This window comes from Plecotus auritus (assembly GCF_963455305.1).
Source record: "Plecotus auritus genome assembly, chromosome: 8".
In the NCBI taxonomy this organism is placed as follows: domain Eukaryota; kingdom Metazoa; phylum Chordata; class Mammalia; order Chiroptera; family Vespertilionidae; genus Plecotus; species Plecotus auritus.
The window spans coordinates 175803286-175828805 of NC_137782.1; the positions used below are offsets into that span (position 1 = coordinate 175803286).

The following is a 25520-nucleotide window of genomic DNA, read 5'->3' on the forward strand; positions in this document are numbered from 1 at the left end:
TTCCAGGGTCCAGACCCAGGTCCTCCGCCCTCGGCAGCCAGCTGAGGTTGGCCCTGCGCCTCTGTGCTGCACCCCCGGGCGAAGGGGAGGTTTTACGGTTATGACCGGGAGGCACGTTGGGGCCAGTGGGGTCCCCGGCACCCGGGGCCTCGTCTCCCCTCACCGTGCGGACGTGGTGGGGCCCAGCACACGGGTCCGGACCTTCGTCCAAGTTACCGAGCGCGTAATCCTGCCGCTTTGGGGCACACACGGAAACGCAATGTCTTCGAGTCGAGTTTACCTTTTTCGGTAAATGTAACTTAGAAGCAGCTGAACTTGCCCGGCTGGCGTGGCTCAGGGGCTGAGCGTCGACCTAGGAACCAGGAGGTCAGGGTTCGATTCCCGGTCAGGACACAGGCCCGGGTTGTGTGCTCCATCCCGTGGGGGGCGTGCAGGAGGCGGCCGATCCGTGATTCTCTCCCGTCATGGATGTTTCTCTCTCTCTCTCTCTCCCTCTCCCTTCCTCTCTGAAATCAATTTTTTTTAAAAATGCGTATTTTTAAAAAGCAGCTAAACCTGACTGAATCGGGTGCCGTGGGGGTGAGGACGTCGAGTCTCCCTGGAGCCTGCAGAGCCTGGTCGGCCCAGGGTCCTGGTGTGCTGGGAACTGGGCTTGGGGTGCTGTACCCCGACACCCTCACGCGGCATGTCCTGGCGGCAGACGCTTCTCTGGGAAAGTAACGTCGCGGAGCGGTCCTGGGTGCCGGAGTCCCGGCCGATGCGTGTTCTCCCGGGCGGGATGATTGAAAGCAGTATCACCCCAGCTTGAATTCTTTCTTGGGGTTAATTTTGAAAAATACAAGTTACTCTTTTCCTCCCTGAGTCCTGGTGTCTCTTCAGATGCTACAGAAAGCAGAGCACATCCTGGGGTGCCAGGCCGACGGTCCCGGGTGGGGGCCGGGCGGACGGCCGAGCGGCCAAGCGAGGGAGACTGGTTCAGAGTCGGGTCTCCGTCCGTGCTCCTGGCTCGGGTGAGGGTCACTTGTCGTAATTTGATCAGTTTCTGGACATTGTTGCCTCGCCTCTTGGCTTCTCAGCACCCTGCAGGGTAGAGAAATGGGGGCACTGATCCCCCAGACCTCACCCAGAGATCTCGGGTGAAGGGTGGCCAGCGGCCTCCGTGTGTCCCCAGGAGGCGCCTTGTCCCCGTGTCGGCCTCAGGGAGACTCAGTGGCGGGCGTGCCGACCTGACCGCCCACCGATGAAGGTGGGCTCGTGCCCGCCCAGCTGTCCAGCCCTCAGGGCACTCAGAGCCGGCCCGTCCCAGCAGGTCAGCTGGTTGGCACCCTCTCTGGGAGCTGGGGGGCGGGGGGCCCTCTGCGGGACCGGCCACGCGGCGGATGGTCCCAGTTCCGACCTTTGCACGAATTTTCTTTTAGGAAAAACAAAAGCCTCGTCGATCACGTGACACGGGACGGTTCCGTGCTTGCAGTGCTGTGTGGGTTGTGACCTGTCTTGGCCGCAGTCGCGATAATGAGCCCCTCACCCGGCCACAGGCCTGGCTCCCCCCCACCCCCCCCCCCCGTTTCCTCTTTGTTCTGGGCTGGAATGTCTTTGTCTGGTTTGGGCAGATCAAGGACGTCTTGCCTGGCAGGCTGAGTGTGGGCCCAGCTGCTCCCCACGTGTCTGGGGGGGCTTCCCAGCGAGGCCTCCTGGGCTTCCCGTCTTTGTGGGAAGAAATTAAACTCTGTGTCAGTTTCTCCAGCGAGTGAGGCTGGTCCGGGAGCCGCCCCGGCAGCAGCAGCAGCGGCAGCGGCAGCGGCTGGGAGCTGGTCCGGCCCCGGCTCTTCGACTGTCATCTGGTTGGTCCTGGGCCTCGCCGAGCCCCGCGGTGATGCCACCGAGACCCGAGGTTGGGCAGGTGCCTCTCGGCTCCTTCCGCCCGCGCCTGGGGGTGAATCCGTTTGGTTGATCTTGGCAAACGCCCGCGTGGAGTCAGCAGGGCTTCCTTCTGCTCCGCTTCCTCGATCGTTTCCTTCCTCTGTGCAGAGCGTCGGCCCCCTGGTGGTGCGCACACCGGTCAGGGCTCAGCTGGACACGCAGCCCCGGGGTCCCTGCTCCGTCCTGCAACCTCCGGCTCCCGGCTCCCCGGACACACAGCCCTCCCTCCCGGCTGCCCCGGGGTCCCCGCTCCGTCCTGCAACCTCCGGCTCCCGGCTCCCTGGACACACAGCCCTCCCTCCCGGCTGCCCCGGGGTCCCCGCTCTGACCTGCGACCTCTGGCTCCCCAGACACACAGCCCTCCCTCCCGGCTGCCCCGGGGTCCCCGCTCCGTCCTGCACCCTCCGGCTCCCGGCTCCCCGGACACACAGCCCTCCCTCCCGGCTGCCCCGGGGTCCCCGCTCCGTCCTGCACCCTCCGGCTCCCGGCTCCCCGGACACACAGCCCTCCCTCCCGGCTGTGTCCCCGAAGCTGAGCTCCCCTCCCTCATTTCAATCTCGGGATCCTGCGCCGTTGACCGAGGACAGGGCCTTGAAAACGGGGGTTCGTGCGGGTGACTTCCCGGTCGTTTCAGGCAGGAGAGGAACGCTCTCGTTCAAAAGCCAGAGTCCCACTCACTGCTGGGGGGTCGTTTCTAATCCTCACCTGAGGATGTTTTCATTGATTTTAGAGAGAGGGAGGGAGGGGGCAGAGAGAAAGAAACATCGATCGATCGCCTCCGTTATGCGCCCCCACCGGGCATCGAACCCGCAACCTGGACGTGTGCCCTGCCCGGGACAGGACGGCCTCCGGCCAGCTGAGCCACACCGGCTTTACTTCTCCGGCAGCGAAGTGTGGGGAGGACCCAGGAGCATTAGAACAGAGAAACCCGCGTGCCCGCCGCCGGATTGAAAGGAAACGAGGAACGCCTTCCCGTCCTCCTCGCGCCTGTGGGCGCCGCCGGCGGGAAATTTAACTGCTGTTCCAACAGCCCCACGAGTTCCCGCCAGACCCACGCGGGGTGCAGCCCACACCCTGGGCGGCCGCTGCCCCTGGGGTCCTACGCCGACAAGCTCGTGGCGTCGGGCTGGACCAGGCGCCTGAGGACCAGTCTCTCCAGGCCCTCGAGCTTCCTCTGCTCGAGGCCCCACTGCCCTCCCGGCCCCGTCATTGCCCCTCTGTGCTGGGCCCTGTGACTGCTCGGTTCAGCCCCTACTGTGCGCTCCCGGGCCGTGTCAGGTGACAGATCGGCTCCCTCCCAACGAGAGCGCTGTTGGTGGCTAAAGGCGGCCTGCGAGCTCGTGGGTGGCCCGGTCCCCTGTGGCCCTGACCCTGTCCCCGCCGCGTCCCCTGAGCCAGCGGCCAAGGCGTTTCTGTGGGCCTCGGCAGGCTTGGGCCCGGCAGTTACGGACGTGGCGGGGGAGGCCGTGAGGGGCCCAAAGGAGAAACGCCGGGCGGGACCTTCGTCCTGGGCCTGGAGCCGCCGTGGGAAGCAGGAAGCAGCTGTTTCCGAGGCTCCCGCAGGGGACGCAGCCTGCACGTCGGGGCGGATTGCCGGGAGCTTCGAGCACAGCAAGGACGCCGTCCTGCCGCTTACCGTACGGCAGGCTTTCGTATCTGTGCACGCTGAACACGCTCGTGGCAGGAAGATGCAAACCAGGGATGAACACACCAAAGAAAGCGCAGTCTCATCGTTAACGGAAACGGACCACGTGGTCAGAGGCGCACACGCGTGCCGTGTGGACGCTCGCGGGCACAGGAGTGAGCGTGTCTCCGTCACACCCAGTGCTCATCCGGGATCGGGTGCCGGCACCTGTGTTCCTGTCTGCCCTCCCTCCTGTCATCTGCTGTCACCTGTCCGTCTCCTAGCTGTGTGTCCGTCACCGTCACCGATCAGCCCTCTGTCCTCTGTCCATCACCATCACCGATCAGCCCTCTGTCCTCTGTCCATCACCGTCACCGATCAGCCCTCTGTCCTCTGTCTGTCCATCACCATCACCAATCAGCCGTCTGCCCTCTGTCTGTCCATCACCGTCACCGATCAGCCGTCTGTCCTCTGTCTGTCCATCACCGTCACCAATCAGCCGTCTGTCCTCTGTCTGTCCATCACCGTCACCGATCAGCCATCTGTCCTCTGTCTGTCCTTTGTCTGTCCATCACCGTCACCGATCAGCCGTCTGTCCTCTGTCCATCACCGTCACCAGTCAGCCATCTGTCCTCTGTCTGTCCATCACCGTCACCGATCAGCCGTCTGTCCTCTGTCCATCACCGTCACCAATCAGCCGTCTGTCCTCTGTCTGTCCATCACCGTCACCGATCAGCCATCTGTCCTCTGTCTGTCCATCACCGTCACCGATCAGCCGTCTGTCCTCTGTCTGTCCATCACTGTCACCGATCAGCCGTCTGTCCTCTGTCCATCACCGTCACCAATCAGCCGTCTGTCCTCTGTCTGTCCATCACCGTCACCGATCAGCCATCTGTCCTCTGTCTGTCCATCACCGTCACCAATCAGCCATCTGTCCTCTGTCTGTCCTTTGTCTGTCCATCACCGTCACCGATCAGCCGTCTGTACTCTGTCTGTCCATCACCGTCACCGATCAGCCGTCTGTCCTCTGTCTGTCCATCACCGTCACCGATCAGCCGTCTGTCCTCTGTCTGTCCATCACTGTCACCAATCAGCCGTCTGTCCTCTGTCTGTCCATCACTGTCACCGATCAGCCATCTGTCCTCTGTCTGTCCATCACCGTCACCGATCAGCCGTCTGTCCTCTGTCTGTCCATCACCGTCACCGATCAGCCGTCTGTCCTCTGTCTGTCCATCACTGTCACCGATCAGCTGTCTGTCCTCTGTCTGTCCATCACCGTCACCGATCAGCCGTCTGTCCTCTGTCCATCACCGTCACCAATCAGCCGTCTGTCCTCTGTCTGTCCATCACTGTCACCGATCAGCCATCTGTCCTCTGTCTGTCCATCACCGTCACCGATCAGCCATCTGTCCTCTGTCTGTCCATCACTGTCACCAATCAGCCGTCTGTCCTCTGTCTGTCCATCACTGTCACCGATCAGCCATCTGTCCTCTGTCTGTCCATCACCGTCACCGATCAGCCGTCTGTCCTCTGTCTGTCCATCACCGTCACCGATCAGCCGTCTGTCCTCTGTCTGTCCATCACTGTCACCGATCAGCTGTCTGTCCTCTGTCTGTCCATCACCGTCACCGATCAGCCGTCTGTCCTCTGTCCATCACCGTCACCAATCAGCCGTCTGTCCTCTGTCTGTCCATCACTGTCACCGATCAGCCATCTGTCCTCTGTCTGTCCATCACCGTCACCGATCAGCCATCTGTCCTCTGTCTGTCCATCACCGTCACCGATCAGCCGTCTGTCCTCTGTCTGTCCATCACCGTCACCGATCAGCCGTCTGTCCTCTGTCCATCACCGTCACCGATCAGCCGTCTGTCCTCTGTCTGTCCATCACCGTCACCGATCAGCCGTCTGTCCTCTGTCTGTCCATCACCGTCACCGATCAGCCGTCTGTCCTCTGTCTGTCCATCACCGTCACCGATCAGCCGTCTATCCTCTGTCTGTCCATCACCATCACCGATCAGCCGTCTGTCCTCTGTCCATCACCGACACGGATCAGCCGTCTGTCCTCTGTCTGTCCATCACCGTCACCGATCAGCCGTCTGTCCTCTGTCTGTCCATCACCGTCACCGATCAGCCGTCTGTCCTCTGTCTGTCCATCACCGTCACCGATCAGCCGTCTGTCCTCTGTCTGTCCATCACCGACACCGATCAGCCGTCTGTCCTCTGTCTGTCCATCACCGACACCGATCATCCGTCTGTCCTCTGTCTGTCCATCACCGACACCGATCAGCCGTCTGTCCTCTGTCTGTCCATCACCGTCACCGATCAGCCGTCTGTCCTCTGTCTGTCCATCACCGACACCGATCATCCGTCTGTCCTCTGTCCATCACCGTCACCCATCTGTCTCCTGTCTGTCGTCCATCTGGCGTCAGTCCATCTCCTGGCTCTGCCTCTGGGTGTGACGGGCTCTGGGCCTGGCCCGGGTGCAGGGGTGACGCCGGCGACGCGTGGCCTGGCCGTGCAGTGGGAGGCCTGCTTCGTCACGTGTGGCCACACGGAACACGTTTGTTCGGAATCGCGTTTATTCACCAGATTCCTAGGATGGCTCGCTTCTTAGCTTCCGCTTTCCTGCGGCTGCGGACGAGACCCCAGCTGCGCGGTACGGTTGGGGTGGCGTGAGGGCCCATTCTGTCACCGGTCCCTCAAGCCGTGGGGCAGGCGCTGGGGCTGCCCGGTCCAGGCACTGGCCCGAGCCCATCTGACAGGTCTGTCCGTCCGCAGAGCCGCGGCAGCCCCATCAGTTCGGGCTCCCGGCTCGGGGCTTCCCTGCCACGCCCTGTGCAGGTCACCCACCCCCCCCCCCCAGCTGTGGGTCCCATCTGTGGGTGTGTCTGTGAGTCCTCCCGGGCCCGGCCAGGGAGCCGCTGGGACAATGGACGCTGTTTTGTTCTGACTTCCTCTGGGCAGCGGGTTCCAGGGCGGTGGGCTGCGGGGTGCAGTGGGGTATGGGGTGCTGTGGGGGGTGGAGGGCCGTGGGGGGTGGACTGCCGGGTGGTGTGGGGTGCAGTGGGCTGTTGGCCGTGGGTGTGGGGTGTGGGGTGCCATAGGGTATGGGGTGCAGTAGGGTGTGTACTGCCATGGGGGGGTGAGGTGCAGTGGGGTACAGTGGGCTATGGGTGCAGTGGGGGGTGTGGGTGTTGGGCTGCGGGGTGCAGTGGGGTGTGCGGGTCTCGGGGTGCAGGGCTGGCCATGAGCTCACAGGGCGTGGCCATCTGACCGAGCGCTGACTGTAATGGAAGCAAATACTTGACATAAACAGGAAACTCCAGCGTCCTCAATGCCTCTCCGATGCGGGTCCCTCACAGACCAGCGTGCCCCCCCCTCCGCCCCCCCCCCCCCCCGCCCCGTGTGCAAAGCGCCTGACTTCCCTCTGAGGCCCCCTCTGCAGCCGGGACGGGTGGCCTCCCTTCTCTCAGGCACCCTAACCCACAGGCTGCTGGTCCTTGTTCAGGGCCCGGGTGGGGGGGGGTGGGAGGGGGTGGGGGGGGTTGCCATCGCTGGGAGCTCTCAGATTAGCATTTCCTCCTTCCCCGGGAGCAGCACTGGCCCAGCCTCACGCGGGTGAGTGAGGGGACGGGCGGGCAAGTGAGTGTGTTTCCCGGCTCCGGCTCCGGCCCCGGAGGACCGGCTGCGGCTTCTCCTGTCGCTTCCTGGAGGAAAGGCCCGTGATTGGCCGCCTTCCCGCGCCGTGTTTCCCAGCGCCTGCCCCGCCAGCAGCGCTTTAACTTTTAAAAATAGCAGCGGAAGCAGAGCAGTTAGTCATCATTGTGACTTACTCAGACCTGGGGGATGTTTGTGTTGGCATGGCAACCGGAAGCCCAGTGTCACTCCTGAGCCTTTGTTTTCATGTGCTTGTTTTCTTAGGTCGGAGCCTGTGTGACCCCATCTGTCTCCCATCCCCCCTCGGATTCCGCCCCCCCCCCACTCACCCCCCACCTGGCCATCCGCCCACCCACACACTCACCCGCCCATCCACCCCCACTCCCCACCTGGCCGTCCGCCTACCCACACACTCAGCTGCCCATCCGACCACCCACACACCCACCTACCCGCCCACTCACCCCCCACCTGGCCATCTGCCCACCCACTCACCCACCTGCCCATCCACCTCCCACCCACTCACCCCCACTCACCCCCACCTGGCCATCTGCCCACCCGCCTGCCTACTCACTCACCCCTTGCCCACCCACTCACCCGCCCATCTACCCCCACCCACTCACCCCCCACCTGGCTGTCCGCCCACCCACCTGCCCATCTGACCACCCACTCACCCACCCACCCACCTACTCGCCCACTCACCCCCCACCTGGCCATCCGCCCACCCACCCACCCACCCCCACCCACCTGCCCATCCACCCTCCCACCCACTCACCCACTTACCCACCCCCCACCCACCTGTCCACCCTCCCTGCACCCTCCCACCACCCTCCATCCACCCTCCCTCCACCCTCCCGTCCACCCGTCCATCTGCCCCCGTCTGTCATCTTGCTCTCTCCCTGGGACCGTGTGGAGCGGGAGCCTGTGCGGCAGACAGCAGACCTTACTGGCGGGGGTGGGGCGGTGGTAGCAGTGGGCCTGCCCGGTGCTGCCTGTCCTCCTCACAGGCCAGGGCTGGGGCTGGGGCTGGGGCTGGGGCTGGAGCCTCGCTGTGGGTTAGAGATGTTCCTCCAGCGACCGGAGCCTCTTTCCTCCAACACGGCCGCGCGGGCGGTGAAGCCGAAGGCCCGTCCTCCTCCTGCCTCTTAGAAGAGCCTTCTCCTCGGAGGCTCCCCGGGACCCTGTGTCCACCACCAGCCTTTCCCATGGGCTCCCGAGAGAAGGAAGCGAGCGAGAGTGCCCCCAGGGTCCTCCCTCGCGGCACCTGGAGGTGCCCTGTCATAGGGTTCCCGTTGTCTCCTTGGAGAGGGACTGCGTGGCCACAGGTCAGCTGTCCTACACCCGGCGCGGAGCCGTGGTAACCAGGCAGGCGCGGCCACAGGTCAGCTGTCCCCCACCCGGCGCGGAGCCGTGGTAACCAGGCAGGCGAGGCCACAGGTCAGCTGTCCATCACCCGGCGCAGAGCCGTGGTAACCAGGCAGGCGCGGCCACAGGTCAGCTGTCCCGCACCCGGCGCGGAGCCGTGGTAACCAGGCAGGCGCGGCCACAGGTCAGCTGTCCATCACCCGGCGCGGAGCCGTGGTAACCAGGCAGGCGAGGCCACAGGTCAGCTGTCCCGCACCCGGCGCGGAGCCGTGGTAACCAGGCAGGCGCGGCCACAGGTCAGCTGTCCCGCACCCGGCGCGGAGCCGTGGTAACCAGGCAGGCGCGGCCACAGGTCAGCTGTCCCGCACCCGGCGCGGAGCCGTGGTAACCAGGCAGGCGCGGCCACAGGTCAGCTGTCCATCACCTGGCGCGGAGCCGTGGTAACCAGGCAGGCGCGGCCACAGGTCAGCTGTCCCCCACCCGGCGCGGAGCCGTGGTAACCAGGCAGGCGCGGCCACAGGTCAGCTGTCCATCACCTGGCGCGGAGCCGTGGTAACCAGGCAGGCGCGGCCACAGGTCAGCTGTCCCGCACCCGGCGCGGAGCCGTGGTAACCAGGCAGGCGAGGCCACAGGTCAGCTGTCCATCACCTGGCGCGGAGCCGTGGTAACCAGGCAGGCGAGGCCACAGGTCAGCTGTCCATCACCTGGCGCAGAGCCGTGGTAACCAGGCAGGCGAGGCCACAGGTCAGCTGTCCCACACCCGGCGCGGAGGCCACAGGTCAGCTGTCCCGCACCCGGCGCGGAGGCCACAGGTCAGCTGTCCCACACCCGGCGTGGAGCCGTGGTAACCAGGCAGGCGAGGCCACAGGTCAGCTGTCCCACACCCGGCGCAGAGCCGTGGGAGCCAGGCAGGCGCGGCCACAGGTCAGCTGTCCCGCACCCGGCGCGGAGCCGTGGGAGCCAGGCAGGCGCGGCCACAGGTCAGCTGTCCCGCAGCCGGCGCAGAGCCGTGGGAGCCAGGCAGGCGCGGCCACAGGTCAGCTGTCCCGCAGCCGGCGCGGAGCCGTGGGAGTGAGGCAGGCGAGGCCAGAGAGGGAACCACCTGCGCTATCACGGAGCGGTCAGCTGGCCGTGTGGCCCAGTGGGTAGAGCACCGCCTGTGGACTGAGGGTCCTGGGTTCCATTCTGGTCTAGGGCACGGGCCTCCGTTGCAGGCTCCTCCCCAGTCCTGGTCGGCCGTGCGGACGTTTCTGTCTGTCCGTCCCCCTCCCTTGCACTCTCTAACAGTCAACCGGAAGGATCCTCTGGTGAGGACCGACAACAATAAAAAGGAACGAAGCGAGGAGGTCCCGGTAGGGCCCCTCCCAGGGGGCGGCCGTGGCGAGGCCCCCGGTGACTCTCCTCGTTCAGCTCATGGCGGCCTGCGCGGCCTTGCAAACTCAGACCTCAGTAGCTGCCAAGGACGGTCTGAGATGAAAGCTTTTCAGCCAAAAGCAGTTTATGGAGGGAGGTGGTCCCGTGCGAGGCCGCCATCTTCCCTGACAAGGTCAGTCTCCGCCTCGACGGAGCCTGTCTGTGTCTCCTGCATCTCGGACAACACGCCTTTGGAATGTCAGGGGGCCTTTGGAACGTCAGGGGGCGCCCCTTTTCCCAGACCCTCGGGGCACAGTCAGTGCACGTGGGCGGAGACCACAGCCCTCTCATTGTCGCTGTTATCCTGTTCGTCATTGATGGTTAACTCGCCGGCTCCCACCTGAGAAAAAGCAGGACATGCCTATCATTTTACTCCTTATCCGATCCCAGAGGTTCCCCTCTGCGTTCGCCCGCCTCCCTAGTCCATCACCCATGGATTTCGTGGAACCCACCCACGGCTCCTCCTTCGATTGTAGTTTATAAAGCAAGGTCCCAAGCTTTCTCCGGAGCTCTAGCCTAACACGCTGAGATCCTGCTTCCCGGCGATTGTCGAGGGTGTGGCTCAAATAAACGCACCGAATCCCTCACGGGTTGGAATGGTTCTTACCTGGACGCGTTGATCGCCGGCCGCACCTCTCTGTGCGCGACGGTGTCTGATCCACAGGCGTGCTCTGAGCTCCTCCCGCGTGCCCCCCCCCACTCCTGGAACTGGCCCGTGGGTCAGGACTCCTGGGCCGGATCCCTCCGTCTCTTGGGTATCTAATCTATTTGGTGTCAATATTGGTTGATTCGGTTTGATGACCCATTTCCTCCGGAATTAAACACGAGGATTTGAGGCCTGTAGAAAGACAATAAACAAAATCAGCCTGGAATCAGCCCTGGGCTTGCTCTGTGTGCAGGAATGTGCCTGCCGGCCCGGGGCCTGGATGCCTGCCCAGTGGGGGAACGTGATTTATCCCTCCATTTCGCTGGACGCCAGGGCACGCTCTGCCCCTCAGTTAACCCGTTCCGTGCAAATGATAATATTTGTTACACCAGCTGGTCTACATCCCCGCATGCCTGGGTGTCTGTGACGGTGAATTTCATGTCGACGGCGCTGGGCCACGGTCCCCAGATGCTTGGTCAAATGTTACTGTAGAGGTTTCTGAGAAGGTGGTTTGGGGGGGGGGGGGGCGGGCTCCACGTTGAAATCAGTCCTTTGAGTCAAGCAGGTGAGCATCCATGGCTGGGTCTCGTCCAATCAGGTGCAGGGCTCAGAACAAGACCGGCCTCCCTGTGCAGAGAGAACTGTGCCATCAGAACCTTCGGACTCAGAGCGGCTCTCCCTGCGTCTCCAGTGCACAGGCGCGTGAGCCGGTCCTCAGAGGAAATCGGTCGATCCTATCGGTCTCTCTCCCTGCTTCCCTCCCTCTCTCCCCCCTGGTTCTCTTCTCCTGCAGCGATCCTGGTGACTGTCACGTGGCCTTGTCCCTCCAGGCACAGCCGTTGGGTCTGGATGGGTTGGACCAATGGCAGCCAGTCCGCGTGTGGCCGGTCCCTCACGGTCGGCTCCCCCCTCCTCCCCTCTGTCTGCGGATCTGTAACCAGGAAAGTGCAGGGAGCGAGCTCGGACTCTGGTTTCCACACCGATTTCCAAAAATAGCCGCAGGGTTGCATCTGAAGTTGTAACGTGTTCATCTCATCTGACATCCTGATGCCAAAGTGTCACCTTCCCCAGTCCCGTGCGCACGCGTGTGCGTGTCTGTGTGTGCGCGTGCGTGCGTGTGCGCGTGGTTTTATGTGAGTCGGGGTCCATAGGGTTTTAAAACCTGCTGCTCTCTCCCTGTTCTGTTTTATTTATTTAAAAAGATCACAGGTCACAGGATTCCTCACTGTCTGATCTGGGTGCCGTCCTGTACGTGGGCTCTGGCCTGAGATGCAGGGGGTCAGCTTTGTGGGTGCTGCCCTGAGCCCCCTGATCGGTGGCTGCTGGGGCCTCGGTTCTGCTCTTTGTAGAGAGGGTCTGATGGACTCTGGGTCCCTCTCTGAGGCGCCCGCCAGCCCTCGGGCACCTGCCTCTGTCACTGCCGGTCACTGGGTCGGCCTGACCTGTGGGCCCGGTTTCCCGGGAGTGCTCTCCCTCCCCGCCCCCCCGCCTCCCCCCTGCCCAGGAGACTCTGCCTTTTGGGGGATTTCCCTTGTCAGCAGGGCGGCCACCAAGTCCGCGTTTCACCCACTGGGCCGATGGGGGGCCGCTGTGGGAGCCGGTCTCCGGCAGGAGTTCGCTGCGACCCCGGGTGTGGCGTGAAGGCTGTGTATGTGCCCTGGGCCTTGGGGATGCGGTCACCGCGCTGGAATCCGGCTGAGGCCCTGGAATCCGATGGCCCGGCTGACGGCCTGCAAACGGTCCCAGGCCTCGGGGTGAGAACAAAGGGGCCTTGAGAGCGGGCAGCTGTGGAGGGACCCGGCAGACTTCCCGCTGGGCAGCTGCTGTCAGCCTGTGGGGGGGCAGGACAGGAGCCCCTGCAGGCCCGTCAGCTCGGCCCGCGTCTCCGCAGTGGGGGACGCAGGAGGGACGCCTCCTGCTCGGGTTTGCAGGCAGAGGCCCTGGTAGGTCACCCGGCCCCGGCGTGGCTCAGAGGCTGAGCATCCACCTGGGAACCAGGAGGGCACATGCCCGGGGTGCAGGCTCGATCCCCAGTGTGGGGCCTGCAGGCGGCAGCCGATCCATGATTCTCTCTCATCGTTGATGTTCCTCTCTCTCTCTCTCTCTCTCTCTCTCTCTCTCTCTCTCTCTCCCCCTTCCTCTCTGAAAGCAATAGAAGTATATTTTTTTAAAATGCCAAATCCCAATTCTCAGGGGGAAGGGGGTGTGAGGGGTGCAGGAAGAGATTGGACAAAAATCTTACACCTGTGGATGAAGACAGTGGCGGGGGGTAAGGGCATGGGGTGGGGTGGGGAATCAGGTGGAGGGGAGCTATGGGGGAAAAAAAGAGGAACACCTGTAATAATCTGAACAATAAAGATTTATTTAAAAAGTAAATAAATAAATAAATAAATAAATACCAGACCCGCCTCTGTCCCTGCCCTCAGCCTCCTCGGACCACTCTGGCCGAGGGGACCATGCGGAGTGTGACCAGGGTCGTGGGAGCGGCGGCCGGTGCGGAGGACAGAGGCCCTTGGATGGGCAGGAGCCCACCAGGCCTGCTCGGGTGGGAGGCCAGGGCCCAGCTGTGTGTCCGCGGCCTCGGCCCAGCACCGGGGCTGCCCCACCTCCGACCCGGGCTGTTCACGCTGCGGCCTGTGGCCTCCAGGCCCTGGCGCTGGACTGAGGACTGGGGACTGTCAGGGGATCGGCGAGGCCCAGCCTGTGGGGCCGCACATCCGTCCTGGGGCCTGCGCCGTGGCCACAGGCTCTGACCCGCCCGCCCCGGCACCTGCTGTTTCTCATTAGACGAGGCTGCTGTGCTGCACCCACACACTCAGTGGGAAGAGCGGTTTCATGCGTGTCCGTGCCGTGGTCTCTGCTCCTGCCTGTGTGTCCCCGAGACCAGAGGGGCCTCCGTCCCTGTGTGTCCTCGGATCGACCTGCACAGGGGCCTCTGGGACGGAGGACACTCACTGGGAAAAGTCTGGTTTGAATCCGGTGCCCCGTTTTGCCTGGAAGCAGGAAAGTGCTGACTTGGTGTTTGAGCCGCCGCGGAAGGAGCGTGGGTTGCCCCAGAGGGTCCGTGTGCCTGGAGTATCGGCCGATGTTCACGCGGAGGTGGGGGGGGGGCACGTCACGGGACGGCTCACGTGGCCTGGAACGCGGTGTCTCTGAAACTGACCGTCGGGGAGTGGGTGACCCCCAGGACAGCGGGGCAAGCTCGGTGCCCGCCAGCACCCGGCGCCTCCCTCGGCTCCCTCATGCAGACGCCGGGCTGGGCCACCGGTGGCCGCTCCTGGTTTATCTGGCCCTCGAGCTCCGTCTGCATCAGACATTTTCTTTTTTTTTTATACATATATATTTTTATTGATCTCAGAGAAGAAAGGAGAGGGAGACAGATGAGAGAGAATCACTGATCGGCTGCCTCCTGCACGAGTCCACACCCCGGGCATGTGCCCCGACCAGTAATCAAACTGTGACCTCCTGGTTCATAGGTCGGCGCTCAGCCCCTGAGCCGCACCGGCCAGGCCAGTCCATTTCAAACGGTTGGAGATGAGGAATGTTCCCTGAGGGCGTAGCTTTCTGAGCTGCACTCACCCACTAACCCTGCTGAGCCGCCCTCGGCAGAGGTTTGGCTGTGACAGAATCTGGTGGCGGCCACGGAGACCTTCCTGCCAGCCTTGGGGACGGGGTGGCCGCAGGGTGGTCGCTGTCTGGGCGTGGGGGGTGGAGCTGGAAGGGTGTGGGTGCTGGAAGGGGTAGCAGATGGACCCCACTCTGCTTGGAGGGGCGGCGGGGCCCTGGGGTCATGGTGCTTACATCCAGGAGGGGAGACGACACCAGAACAGGGGACAGTTCATCGCAGGTGGCAGGCCGCCGCCTCGTCCCACGGCCCGTGTGGGATTCTGGGTGATGGCACACGGGCAGGAAGCTAGCCGCTGCGTGGGCCGGGGTGTCCCCTGGTGACCCAGAGGGACCCTGTTTGGGCCCTGGGTTCACACAGACATGGGGTTCACTCCTGGTTTTGCACTGACCACCGGGGCCTGACCATCGGGCCTGTCCATCCAGGCCCTGTCCATCCATCCCTGTCCATCCGGCCCTGTCCATCCATCCCTGTCCATCCATCCCTATCAATCCATCCCTGTCCATCCAGCCCTGTCCATCCAGCCCTGTCCATCTGGCCCTGTCCATCCATCCCTGTCCATCCATCCCTATCAATCCATCCCTGTCCATCCTTCCCTGTCCATCCGGCCCTGTCCATTCATCCCTGTCCATCCATCCCTATCCATCCGGCCCTGTCCATCTGTCCCTGTCCATCTGTCCCTATCCATCTGTCCCTGTCCATCCGGCCCTGTCCATCTGGCCCTGTCCATTCATCCCTGTCCATCCATCCCTGTCCATCCATCCCTATCAATCCATCCCTGTCCATCCATCCCTGTCCATCCGGCCCTGTCCATTCATCCCTGTCCATCCATCCCTGTCCATCCGGCCCTGTCCATCTGTCCCTGTCCATCTGTCCCTATCCATCCGGCCCTGTCCATCCGGCTCTGTCCATCCATCCCTGTCCGTCCATCCCTGTCCATCCTTCCCTGTCCATCCTTCCCTGTCCATCCGGCCCTGTTCATCCATCCCTGTCAATCCATCCCTGTCCATCCATCCCTGTCCATCCAGGCCCTGTCCATCCGGCCCTGTCCATCCTTCCCTGTCCATCCTTCCCTGTCCATCCTTCCCTGTCCATCCATCCCTGTCCATCCATCCCTGTCCATCCGGCCCTGTCCATTGGGCCCTGTCCCTGGGGCCTGTCTGGTTACCACTTCCTGAGAGAGTGCACTTGGGGGCATCCAGCAGAGGCCCCCGCCCACCTGTCCCCGTCTCCCTGCCCCCTGAGCACAGGTGGGGAGCCCGGTCCCTGAGGCCCCTGGGTCCCGCGATGTCGCCGAGAAGCAGTGTGTGGAGTAGGTGTCCAGCTGTGGCCGCGCTGTTACAGCGTGTGGTCGTTAGCAGGCCGGGAAGGAGCTTGCGGGCAGCTCCTCGGCTGGGACATCCAAGACCGTTTCACTCTGCCGGCCCGGCCCTTCTCGCGGAGGCCGGAGCGCACCGACCCCTCTGCGCCCGGTGGCCCCGGCCACCTCCTGCCCGACGCTGGCGGCTCCGCCCCTGAGAGGGAGAGCGTAGCTCATGGCTGAGGCGGGTCCTGGAACGGTGGCCTCGAGCGTGCGCACAGCGGGACCTGCCCATGTCCCCAAAGGGCCCGGGCGGCTGCTGGGTGGGGCTCTGGCCGCATCCGGGGTGACGTGGAGGGGCCGTCATCGTCCCTCCCCGGCCCCTGTGCCCGGTCGGCCAGGCCTCTGACGGAGACCCGTGCTCCTCGGCGGACCCTGCTCCCCTCTCCTTGGCTGACCTGCCCTTGGCTTTTTCATTGGAGAAACTTGATGAAGCCGCGTGTGGCTGTCCCACGTGGGGTGATACATGCCTGAGCGTCCGCCATCCTGGCGCAGACCAGGGTCCCCAAGGACCGGGGCAGGAGGGCGCGCCGAGACCGGCGGGTGGAGTTTGCTGCCTCTGCGATTCCCCTGCAAGTCCTGCTGCTTCTGGTGGGGGGCAGGGAGCAGCCTCATGGGACCCCCCAGTCCTCACGGGGCCCCCCAGTCCTCACAGAGCCCCCCCCCAGTCCTCCGGGGGCCCCCCAGTCCTCACAGAGCCACCAAGTTCCCCAGTCCACACGGGGCCCCCCAGTCCTCACAGAGCCCCCCCCAGTCCTCACAGAGCCACCAAGTTCCCCAGTCCACACGGGGCCCCCCAGTCCACAGGGGGCCCCCAGTTCTCACAGAGCCCCCCAGTCCACAGGGGCCCCCCAGGCCACAGGGGGCCCCCCAGTTCTCACAGGGCCCCCCAGTCCTCACGGGGCCCCCCCCAGTCCTCACGGGGCCCCCCAGTCCTCACAGAGCCACCAAGTTCCCCAGTCCACAGGGGGCCCCCAGTTCTCACAGAGCCCCCCAGTCCACAGGGGGCCCCCCAGTTCTCACGGGGCCCCCCAGTCCTCACGGGGCCCCCCAGTTCTCACAGAGCCCCCCAGTCCTCACGGGGCCCCCCAGTTCTCACAGAGCCCCCCAGTCCACAGGGGGCCCCCCAGTTCTCACAGAGCCCCCCAGTCCTCACGGGGCCCCCAGACTACAAAGGCAAAGTATGAAGAAAAGGACTGAGAACGGGGGGGTGGGGGGCACCTGAGACGCGCCGTTGGCAGGGGGCCCAGCCCTGGAGTCCGAGCCCTGGCAGACGCGGTCCCGAGGGAGCCCCAGGGCTCTGGTCCCAGGACAGACACTCGCCCCGGTTGCTGCTCCCCCACCTGTCGGGGGAACAGGGCGTGCCGTGCCGTGTCTGTGCACAAATTTCCGAGTCTTCCGCCCGGGGAGATGCGTGAAAGCGGCCCCTCCAGGAAGAGGCAGAAGCCGGACGTCCTCCCCGAAAGCCGGCCCGTTGAAGGCTTTGCCGGATGCACTCGGCCACGGCGGCCAGGGTCGCCTTCGTCCCTCTGGCGACTGTTTCTGATCAGTGAACCTTGGCCCAGTCGTGTGGTTGTGGAAGGAGGCCCAGAGGCCGGCGCCCGGGAGCGTGGGCGGGAACTCGGATCCCTGCGGCGTCTCGCTCCCTGACGGCTGCCGTCCGGCCTGTGATAAACTGTGGGTTTTATTTGTTTGTTTTTTTTTAATATATTTTATTGATTTTTTACAGAGAGGAAGGGAGAGGGAGAGAGAGTTAGAAACATCGATGAGAGAGAAACATCGATCAGCCGCCTCCTGCACGCCTCCTACTGGGGATGTGCCCGTGACCAAGGTACATGCCCTTGACCGGAATCGAACCCGGGACCCTTCAGTCCGCAGGCCGACGCTCTATCCACTGAGCCACACCGGCTTCAGCTGAACTGTGGTTTTGACATGGAAATGAAACCTGAACTTGGACGCTCCATCCCACACCATGCCTCTTCCCAGCCTTTTTTTTTTTTCTTTTTTTTTCTGGTGGAGCAGTTTGCTCTGTCAAATGTTGCCATGACGGGGGCGCGGACACACGTCCCCCGAAGGAGCTTCCTGCCATCTAGCCTCCGCCTGGCTTTTCAGTGTAAGATGCACACAGGCCAGGTTCTGGGTTTTGTTGTTGTTTTTAATGTATATTTTTATCGATTTCAGAGAGGAAGGGGGAGAGAGAGAGAGAAACATCAGTGATGAGAGAATCATGGATCGGCTGCCTCCGGCAGGCCCCCGGGAATGGAGCCTGCCACCTGGGCATGCGCCCTGACCCAGACTTGAGCCGTGACCTCCTGGTTCATAGGTCAGCGCACGCACAACCTCTGAGCCACGCCGGCCAGGCCAGGTTCTGGTTTGGAGACTGGCTCTGGGAATCTGGCTCAGGGCCCAGGGTGGCTGTGGGCTCCCTCCCCCTCCCTCCCTGCAGGTCAGCAGCTGTGCTGGAGGGACGCGTCCAGAGAACTAATCCCGCCAGCGCGGAGCCAGCGCGGAGCCAGCGCGCCCGCTGCTCCACGGGGTCTGGAGCCCAGGCCACCCCTTTCCGGTCGGCCCCTTGCAGAGGGGCGACGGCAGGCAGGTTCCTGGTCTTGCCCGAGTAAATTCCTCCTCACGGATCCCTGTCCCCCCTCCAGCCCTCCCCCCAACACCAGCCCCCTGATGCACCCAGCCTGTCCCCACCCCCCAGCACCGCCCCTGCCCCCCGTTTCCGTGGTCACGTCCCCGGCCGGATAAAGTGGAGTGGGCCGTGGCCTTCACCGTGGCCTTGCCCTAACATGGTGATTTCTAGGCGTCCCCAGGGACTTCCTGTGCTGCCGGGCCTCTCTGAGCAGCTGCTGCTGCTGCATCCAGACGTGGTCCTGGTCGCCCCGTCCGCCTGCGCGGCCCCGGCGCTGGGTCCTCCCGCCCACGGGGCTGCTCATGACGGGCACCGCGGGTGTTGGCCGAGCGCTCTGTGGTTCCTCCGCACCGGGGGTCACCACCGTCGTTGGCGCTTTGCGGGTTAGGGGCCTGCGTTTGGGGGAGATGGCCTCCCCAGCTCAGGCAGAAAGGGGGCAGGGCTCCTGGGCTCCGCCCGCGGTGCAGAGGAAGGTTTCGGCTGGGGGCTCTCTCAGTGACGCGCCGTCCACGGGAGCTCGCGATCCCATTGGCGCCTTCCTGGAGCTTTCTAGAATCAGACTCGACCCCCCGGGCCTCATCACGGCCTGCTCCCTGGAGGGCCGCCTCAGAGCTCTGGCTGGCTGTTGGCCTTGGTGGGCGGGAGCACGGCTGGGGGCCGACGGGCAGGTGCAGAGGACGGCTGGGGCCTCCCTGTCCCCACACTCGGCCCTGAGCCCCTCGTCCCCTGGAGAGGAGGGGGCACTGGGGCGTGGGGACAAGCTGGGGGAGCGTTTCCGAAACGCTTGTTCGTTATTGCCTTTAAGGCAGTTTTCTGTCCCGTTGGTGTTCTGGGTGGAAGTGGTTATTAGGTTGTGAAAGAGCGATTCCATTGTTCTTTGCTGAGCCAGGCGCCATGTGGAGTAGGAAGCCGTGGCTCCCCGAGGCCTTAGTGTGTGTGTGTGTGTGTGTGTGTGTGTGTGTGTTGGGGGGGGGGGGTCTGCCAGGCACACGAGCCATCGTTTTAAAAGTAAAAAAAAATGATGGGGATTAAATTGCACACTTGGTTTTATTTAAAATTTTTTTACTGATTTCAGAAAGGAAGGGAAAGGAGGGGAGAGAGAGAGAAATATCAGTGATGAGAGAGAACCACCGATTGGCTGCCTCCTGCACACCCCTCACTGGGGATCGAGCCCACTCCCCGGGCCTGTGCCCTGACCGGGACTCGAATCGGGATCTCCTGGCTCACGGTGGACGCTCACCCGCTGAGCCGCCGGCCGACTGCACAGTTGGCTTTAAAAGGAGAGGCTCGATGTTGGCATTAACCTGTCAGTCGTGCGAAGGGGCTGAGGGTGGATGTGCGGGGGAGCAGCGGGGAGGAGTGCCTGCCGGCCGTGTCTGCTCACGGGTGTGTGCATGTGCCAAGGCCTCCCTCTGTCCACATGCTCTCACACACATGCAGTCACACGGGCACACAGGGCCGCCTCCCCAGGTTACTGAAGAGCAGTGGGTGTCACCTGGCTTCATCCGCAGAGAATATTCAAACCCTCCCCAGCCCTGCCCCCAGAGTGTCTGATTCTGAAGATGTGGGGGTGGGGCTCAGGTTTTGCTTTTCTAACAAGTTCCCAGGGGATGATGTGGCTGCACATCAGGGGACCCACTGAAAACACGTGCTTAGGAGAACTGTCACCGTGACGACATGAACACACGTTCCTGACCCTTCCTACAGGGCGGGAGCTCACTCAGGAGACAAGCAGCTCTGCACGCTGCAGGCCTGACTGTGAGTCTGGGGCTCACATGTGGAAGGACTGTTGGTTTCCCTGTCCATGGCATCTTCAGACCCTCAGCTGTCTCTCTGGGGGTCACACGGCCTCTCACCTCCTGGGCTCACAGGCACCCGGTGTCCCACCGTGGGGGTCACACGGCCTCTCGCCTCCTGGGGTCACAGGCACCCGGTGTCCCACCATGAGGGTCACACGGCCTCTTACGTCCTGGGGTCACAGGCACCCCGATGTCCCACGGTGGGATCACACGGCCTCTTGCTTCCTGGGCTCACAGCACGCCGATGTCCCACGGTGAGGGTCACACGGCCTCTTACGTCCTGGGGTCACAGGCACCCGGTGTCCCACGGTGGGGTCACACGGCCTCTTGCCTCCTGGGGTCACAGCACCCCGATGTCCCACAGTGGGGTCAGACGGCCTCTTGCCTCCTGGGGTCACAACACCCCGATGTCCCACGGTGCGGGTCACACAGCCTCTCACCTCCCACGCTGGGCTGCCCCGGGGACAGCTGCACGGGGGTGTGTCTGAAGCCCGGCTCTTCTCTCCTCACCGGTAACGGGCTCCAGTTCCCGCGAGGAGGCTGCCCGTTGGGCCCTGACGTCAGTGCCTCCCCAGTGGGGCCACTCCCACGGCTCCCGATATGATATACATGCGTCTGTTTGAAGATATACGTGTCAGCACAGGGGTGGAGCGTGTTCCCGGGTATCATCACACAAGCGGACGGCGAGGGTGCTGGGGGGGGGTGTGCAGAGAGGGCGCCCCTTCCCCGGACCTGGACCCCCCAGGGGAGCAAGTGCCCAGAGCATGTTCCGCCGAGGCCTCCGGGGTCCGTGACGCAGACACGCGTGGGAGGAGCCTGTCATCACATGGTAAATGGCAGCCGTGCCTGCACCTCGCACGATGGGCTCAGAAATACCGCCTCCCCGAGCAGGACACGGCCTAAGGCGAACGCATCCGTGGCTCGGACCAGACGCTGCCCCAGGGCCGTGTCAGCTTCATGCACACAGAAACGTACCGCCTCTCGGCGCTGAGGCTGGGTGTCCGAGGTCCGGGCGTCGGCGAGGAAGGCTCCGGCCCTTCCCCCGGCCTCTGGTGGTCGCCGGCCATTCCTGTGTCTGGGTGCGTGTCCACGGGCACCTCCGGGTCCCCTCTGCGAGGACGGGAGTCATGGGTCGGCACCCGCTCTGGTGACCTCATTGGGACTCGATCCGCTGGCTCAGGACTGTCTCCAAATAAGGCACATGCTGGGCCGGGGGTGGGACCGCAGCGTGAGAATCTGGGGGCCGCCGTTGAACCCGTGATGGTCTCCATTGGACTGTTGGATGGGGTTGGACACAGGAGAGCGGAACTTTAATTTATCTAAGGCTGATGAAGAAAGGGGTCTTTCTGTGCGTTTGCAAAGACGTCCATACTTGTTAAAATGTTAACTTTTCATTCAAGTTGGAGGAGGGGCACACAGACATCCGTGCGTGCCTCTGTCCGGGAGCCTGAGGGCCCAGGATCTGAGCCCGGCGCTCTGCCCGAGGAGGGCCCTACAAGCACCCGTGTCCTGTGCGGCTGGACCAGAGGCAGCTCCGTCTCGGTGTCCACACGTCACGCGCTCCGGTCCGTCCTGGGCAGTTCAGGGCCTTCCTTTGTCCCGGAAAAGTCGACCGCTGGTCTCTCCAGGCACAGGAACCACATACCTCCAAACACCTGTTAGGAAGGACAGGTGGAGACCAGGCATCGCCTTCTCTTCCCCACTCGGCGCTGAATGGGCTCTGTGGTTCCGAGACACTCACCGAGGAAGCGTTGTACACAGTTAGCCGCCAGCAAGGGCTCCAGCTCAGAACAGTCCTGGAGCGAGCCCTGAGGGGCTGCACGGGTGCAGGAGGCCTGAGGGTTGCTCAGGTGCAGGAGGCCTGAGGGGTTGCACAGGTGCAGGAGGCCTGAGGGGCTGCACAGGTGCAGGAGGCCTGAGGGGGGTTCCACAGGTGCAGGAGGCCTGAGGGGGGTTCCACAGGTGCAGGAGGCCTGAGGGGGGTTCCACAGGTGCAGGAGGCCTGAGGGGTTCCACAGGTGCAGGAGGCCTGAGGGGTTCCACAGGTGCAGGAGCCCGGGGGGGGGGGGTTGCTCAGGTGCAGGAGGCCTGAGGGGGGTTCCACAGGTGCAGGAGCCCGGGGGGGGGGGGTTGCTCAGGTGCAGGAGGCCTGAGGGGGGTTCCACAGGTGCAGGAGCCCCGGGGGGGGGGGGGCGGTGCTCAGGTGCACAGACTGAGCAGCTGTGGGCGAGCCTGTGTTCATTACCCCAAAACTTTGACATCAGGTTTCTAGGGGGTTAACCGGCCGAGGCGGATGGGGCGGGCGGGGGGGCGGGGGGTGTTAGTGTCATTTCATCTCCCAGGATAATGGCTTAAACTCCTGTAAGGTGACCTTGTCACTCGGCCACTCAGGGACAGAGCCTGTGTGAAGCGGCCTCAGCAAGAAGGGCTTCGTCTGAGGAGTGAGCTGTGTGGCTCCGTTTTTGTTGACCCTCACCTGCCACCGGGTGTCCCTAGGGGGGCGGGAAGACAGAGAGAGAAACATTGATCCATTGGTTGCCTCCTGAATGTGCCCCAGCCGAGCCCAGGCTTCCAACCTGCAACCCAAGTGCTTGACTGGGAATCGAACCGCAACCCTCCGATGTGCAGGCTGACGGGTCTAACCACTGGCCAGCGCACTTGCTCACTGTTCCAGAACTGGGTATTTACCAAGGAGCAGCTGGTGGTGGCCACAGTGTCTCTCAACGCATCTCTTTCCTCTCCTCACAGGGATCTTCGCTTTAACAGAATCCGAGAGATCCAGCCCGGAGCCTTCAGGAAGCTGAGAAACCTGAACACCTTGTAAGTCCCAGCGCCCACCCGTGGCCAGAGGGACACAGCACACACCCGGGTCCTCGCACACCTGCGATCCTCACACACCTGGGGTCCTCACACACCTGCGGTCCTCGCACACCTGGGGTCCTCACACACCCGGGTCCTCGCACACCTGTGGTCCTCACACACCTGCGATCCTCACACACCTGCAGTCCTTGCACACCCGTGATCCTCACACACCTGGGATCCTCACACACCCGGGTCCTCACACACCTGCGATCCTCACACACCTGCGATCCTCACCTGCGGTCCTCACACACCTGTGATCCTCACACACCCGGGGTCCTCGCACATCGGTCCTTACACACCTGTGATCCTCACACACCCGGGGTCCTCACACACCTGCGGTCCTCACACACCTGTGATCCTCACACACCCGGGGTCCTCGCACACCTGTGGTCCTCTCACACCTGTGGTCCTCACACACCTGTGATCCTCACACCTTGCACACTTGTGGTCCTCACACACCTGTGGTCCTCTCACACCCACGGTCCTCTCACACCTGTGATCCTCACACACCTGTGGTCCTCGCACACCCACGGTCCTCTCACACCTGTGATCCTCACACACCTGTGATCCTCGCACACCTGTGGTCCTCGCACACCTGCGGTCCTCACACACCTGCGGTCCTCACACCTTGCACACTTGTGGTCCTCTCACACCCGTGGTCCTCACACCTTGCATACCTGCAGTCCTCTCACACCTGCGGTCCTCACACACCTGCGGTCCTCGCACACCTGCCTCGGCCGCGCGTGGCAAGGCCCCATGTTCCCATGGTGACCGCAGTCCTGGCCGAGGTGCACACCCAGAGGTAGCTGTTCCAAGGCTGTGGGACGTCCCTCCTGGCGCTTGAGGAGCGTGCGTTTTGAATTCTGACGGAAGCCTCCCTTCTTAGGCTTCTCAACAACAACCAGATCAAGAGCATCCCGGGCGGGGCCTTTGAGGACCTGGAGAACCTGAAGTATCTGTAAGTCGAGCCCTCAGCTCTCTGCCCCGAAGCGTCTGTCATTCGTGGTGGGACGTTCAGTCCGGAGCTCCACTCGTCCGCTGTGAATTCTTGTGCAGACGCCCCCTGTAAAGAGCTCTCATTTCAGAAGGACACTGAAATTTGAGGGCGGGGCGGGGGGGGGGGCGGGTAATTGCCTTGTCCTGAGGATGGAGGGCTGTTACCTTTGTGTTTGGCTACTAAGCCTTAAATGCAGCGGGCTGAGTGAAATTGAGACCCGGGGCCTCGGGAAGTCGCTCTGGGCAGAGGCGGGCCACCACCGGGACGGGGACGGGAGCGGCCGACCTCTCGGCTGTAGAACGGGAGCTTTCAGAACGGAGCGGCTTTCCGCGAGGCCGTGAGCCCTTCGGAATGTCGGCTCCGGTACTTCCCCGCCCGCCTCCAGGTGTCTTCACCTCTCCTTGCTGTGGGGGGAGATTCGGAAATAGATTGCAGTTAATTTACTAGGGGGGACCTGGGGCCTGCCCCTGTGGGTTTTGCAGTTTGGGGTATGACCTCCGGGGAAGCCCTGTTTTCCTGCCTCGGGGGCTGTGAAATTGTAAGGAGAGAAAACCCACTCCAGGCACATTCCTGGTCTGGCAGATTAGAAGTCTGTGTCACGTGCTTTGGGCAAAAGCATTCTTTTAGAACTCAGCTACCTTTCTGAATAGAGCTATTTTCACGAGAGAGAGATCTCTCTTTTTTTTGGGGGGGGGGGGTTATGTTATACGTGAATCTGAGCACCTTTAAGTTATGTCGATGTCTAATGTCATGTTGTTGGTGTTGATGTACGTGTTAGAATCGGTGTGTTATGGTTTGTTTGTTTTTAAGGATGATCTTTAAAAAGTATTTTTTTATTGATTTCAGAGAGGAAGGGAGAGGGAGAGAGAGAGAGAGAAATGTCAATGATGAGAGAATTACTGATCGGCTGCCTCCTGCACGCCCCACACTGGGGATCGAGCCCGCAACCCGGGCCTGTGCCCTGACCGGGAATCGAACCCGTGACCTCCTGGTTCCTAGGTCGACACTCAGCCGCCGAGCCACGTCGGCCGGCCGGGCTGGAATACTTTTGACTTTAGATGTCAGTGGTTCTTAACTGCATAGCTAACTGGAACTCTGTTTATTAAAATACATTTTCTTCGGTGACGATACTCGAAAGCGTGACGGGTAGATGTGTGTCTTCGTCCCTTTCGGCGCAGCGTGCTAATTCTTTTTAATTCTCTGTGAACCTCACTAACCCTGACGGCTCGTTTTTAAAATGAGGGGGGCCCTCTGTTTATCTTTGTCCTTTTCATCTGTGACTTTGCTCTGTTACCTCGGAGAGCAGCACCCACGGTGTGTGTAACGTGTTTTCATTGTGCATTCAGTGTGAGCTACTTAGGAGCAATGTGTGACTTACTTGGCAAATGTATTTGATGTGAAGGAGCTGGGGATACTCGCTTCTCACTTGCACCTCTTTCCAAGAGTCCTTTGAAACCTTGTCCCCTGGCCGCCCTCTCCGGCTCCTGCCCCAGCTGCTTCCCTCTGTCTTCCCCCGTGCGCCGGGAGTGGGGACGGGCGGGGCCCTGGTGGCGGGGCGGGGTTGGTGGGGGGGATCATGAGCAGGATGAGCCATGAGCCGTGGCGGAAGGGGTCCCGGGG

At 63.0% G+C, this 25520-nt stretch overlaps 2 protein-coding genes across 2 annotated transcripts in view; one reads left to right on the plus strand and one right to left on the minus strand.

Annotated features, from left to right (window-relative positions):
* The window catches only part of TPO (thyroid peroxidase), a gene marked incomplete at its 5' end in the record, with an annotated part of 445236 nt that overhangs the window by 318282 nt on the left and 101434 nt on the right, over window positions 1-25520 (minus strand). The window lies entirely within an intron of this gene.
* PXDN (peroxidasin) overlaps window positions 1-25520 on the plus strand; it is a 62443-nt gene that overhangs the window by 5558 nt on the left and 31365 nt on the right. The window contains exons 2-3 of the mRNA XM_080684991.1: window positions 22790-22861; window positions 23790-23861. Of these exons, the coding sequence (XP_080541117.1) occupies window positions 22790-22861; window positions 23790-23861 (144 nt within the window). The remainder of the gene's footprint in view (window positions 1-22789; window positions 22862-23789; window positions 23862-25520) is intronic.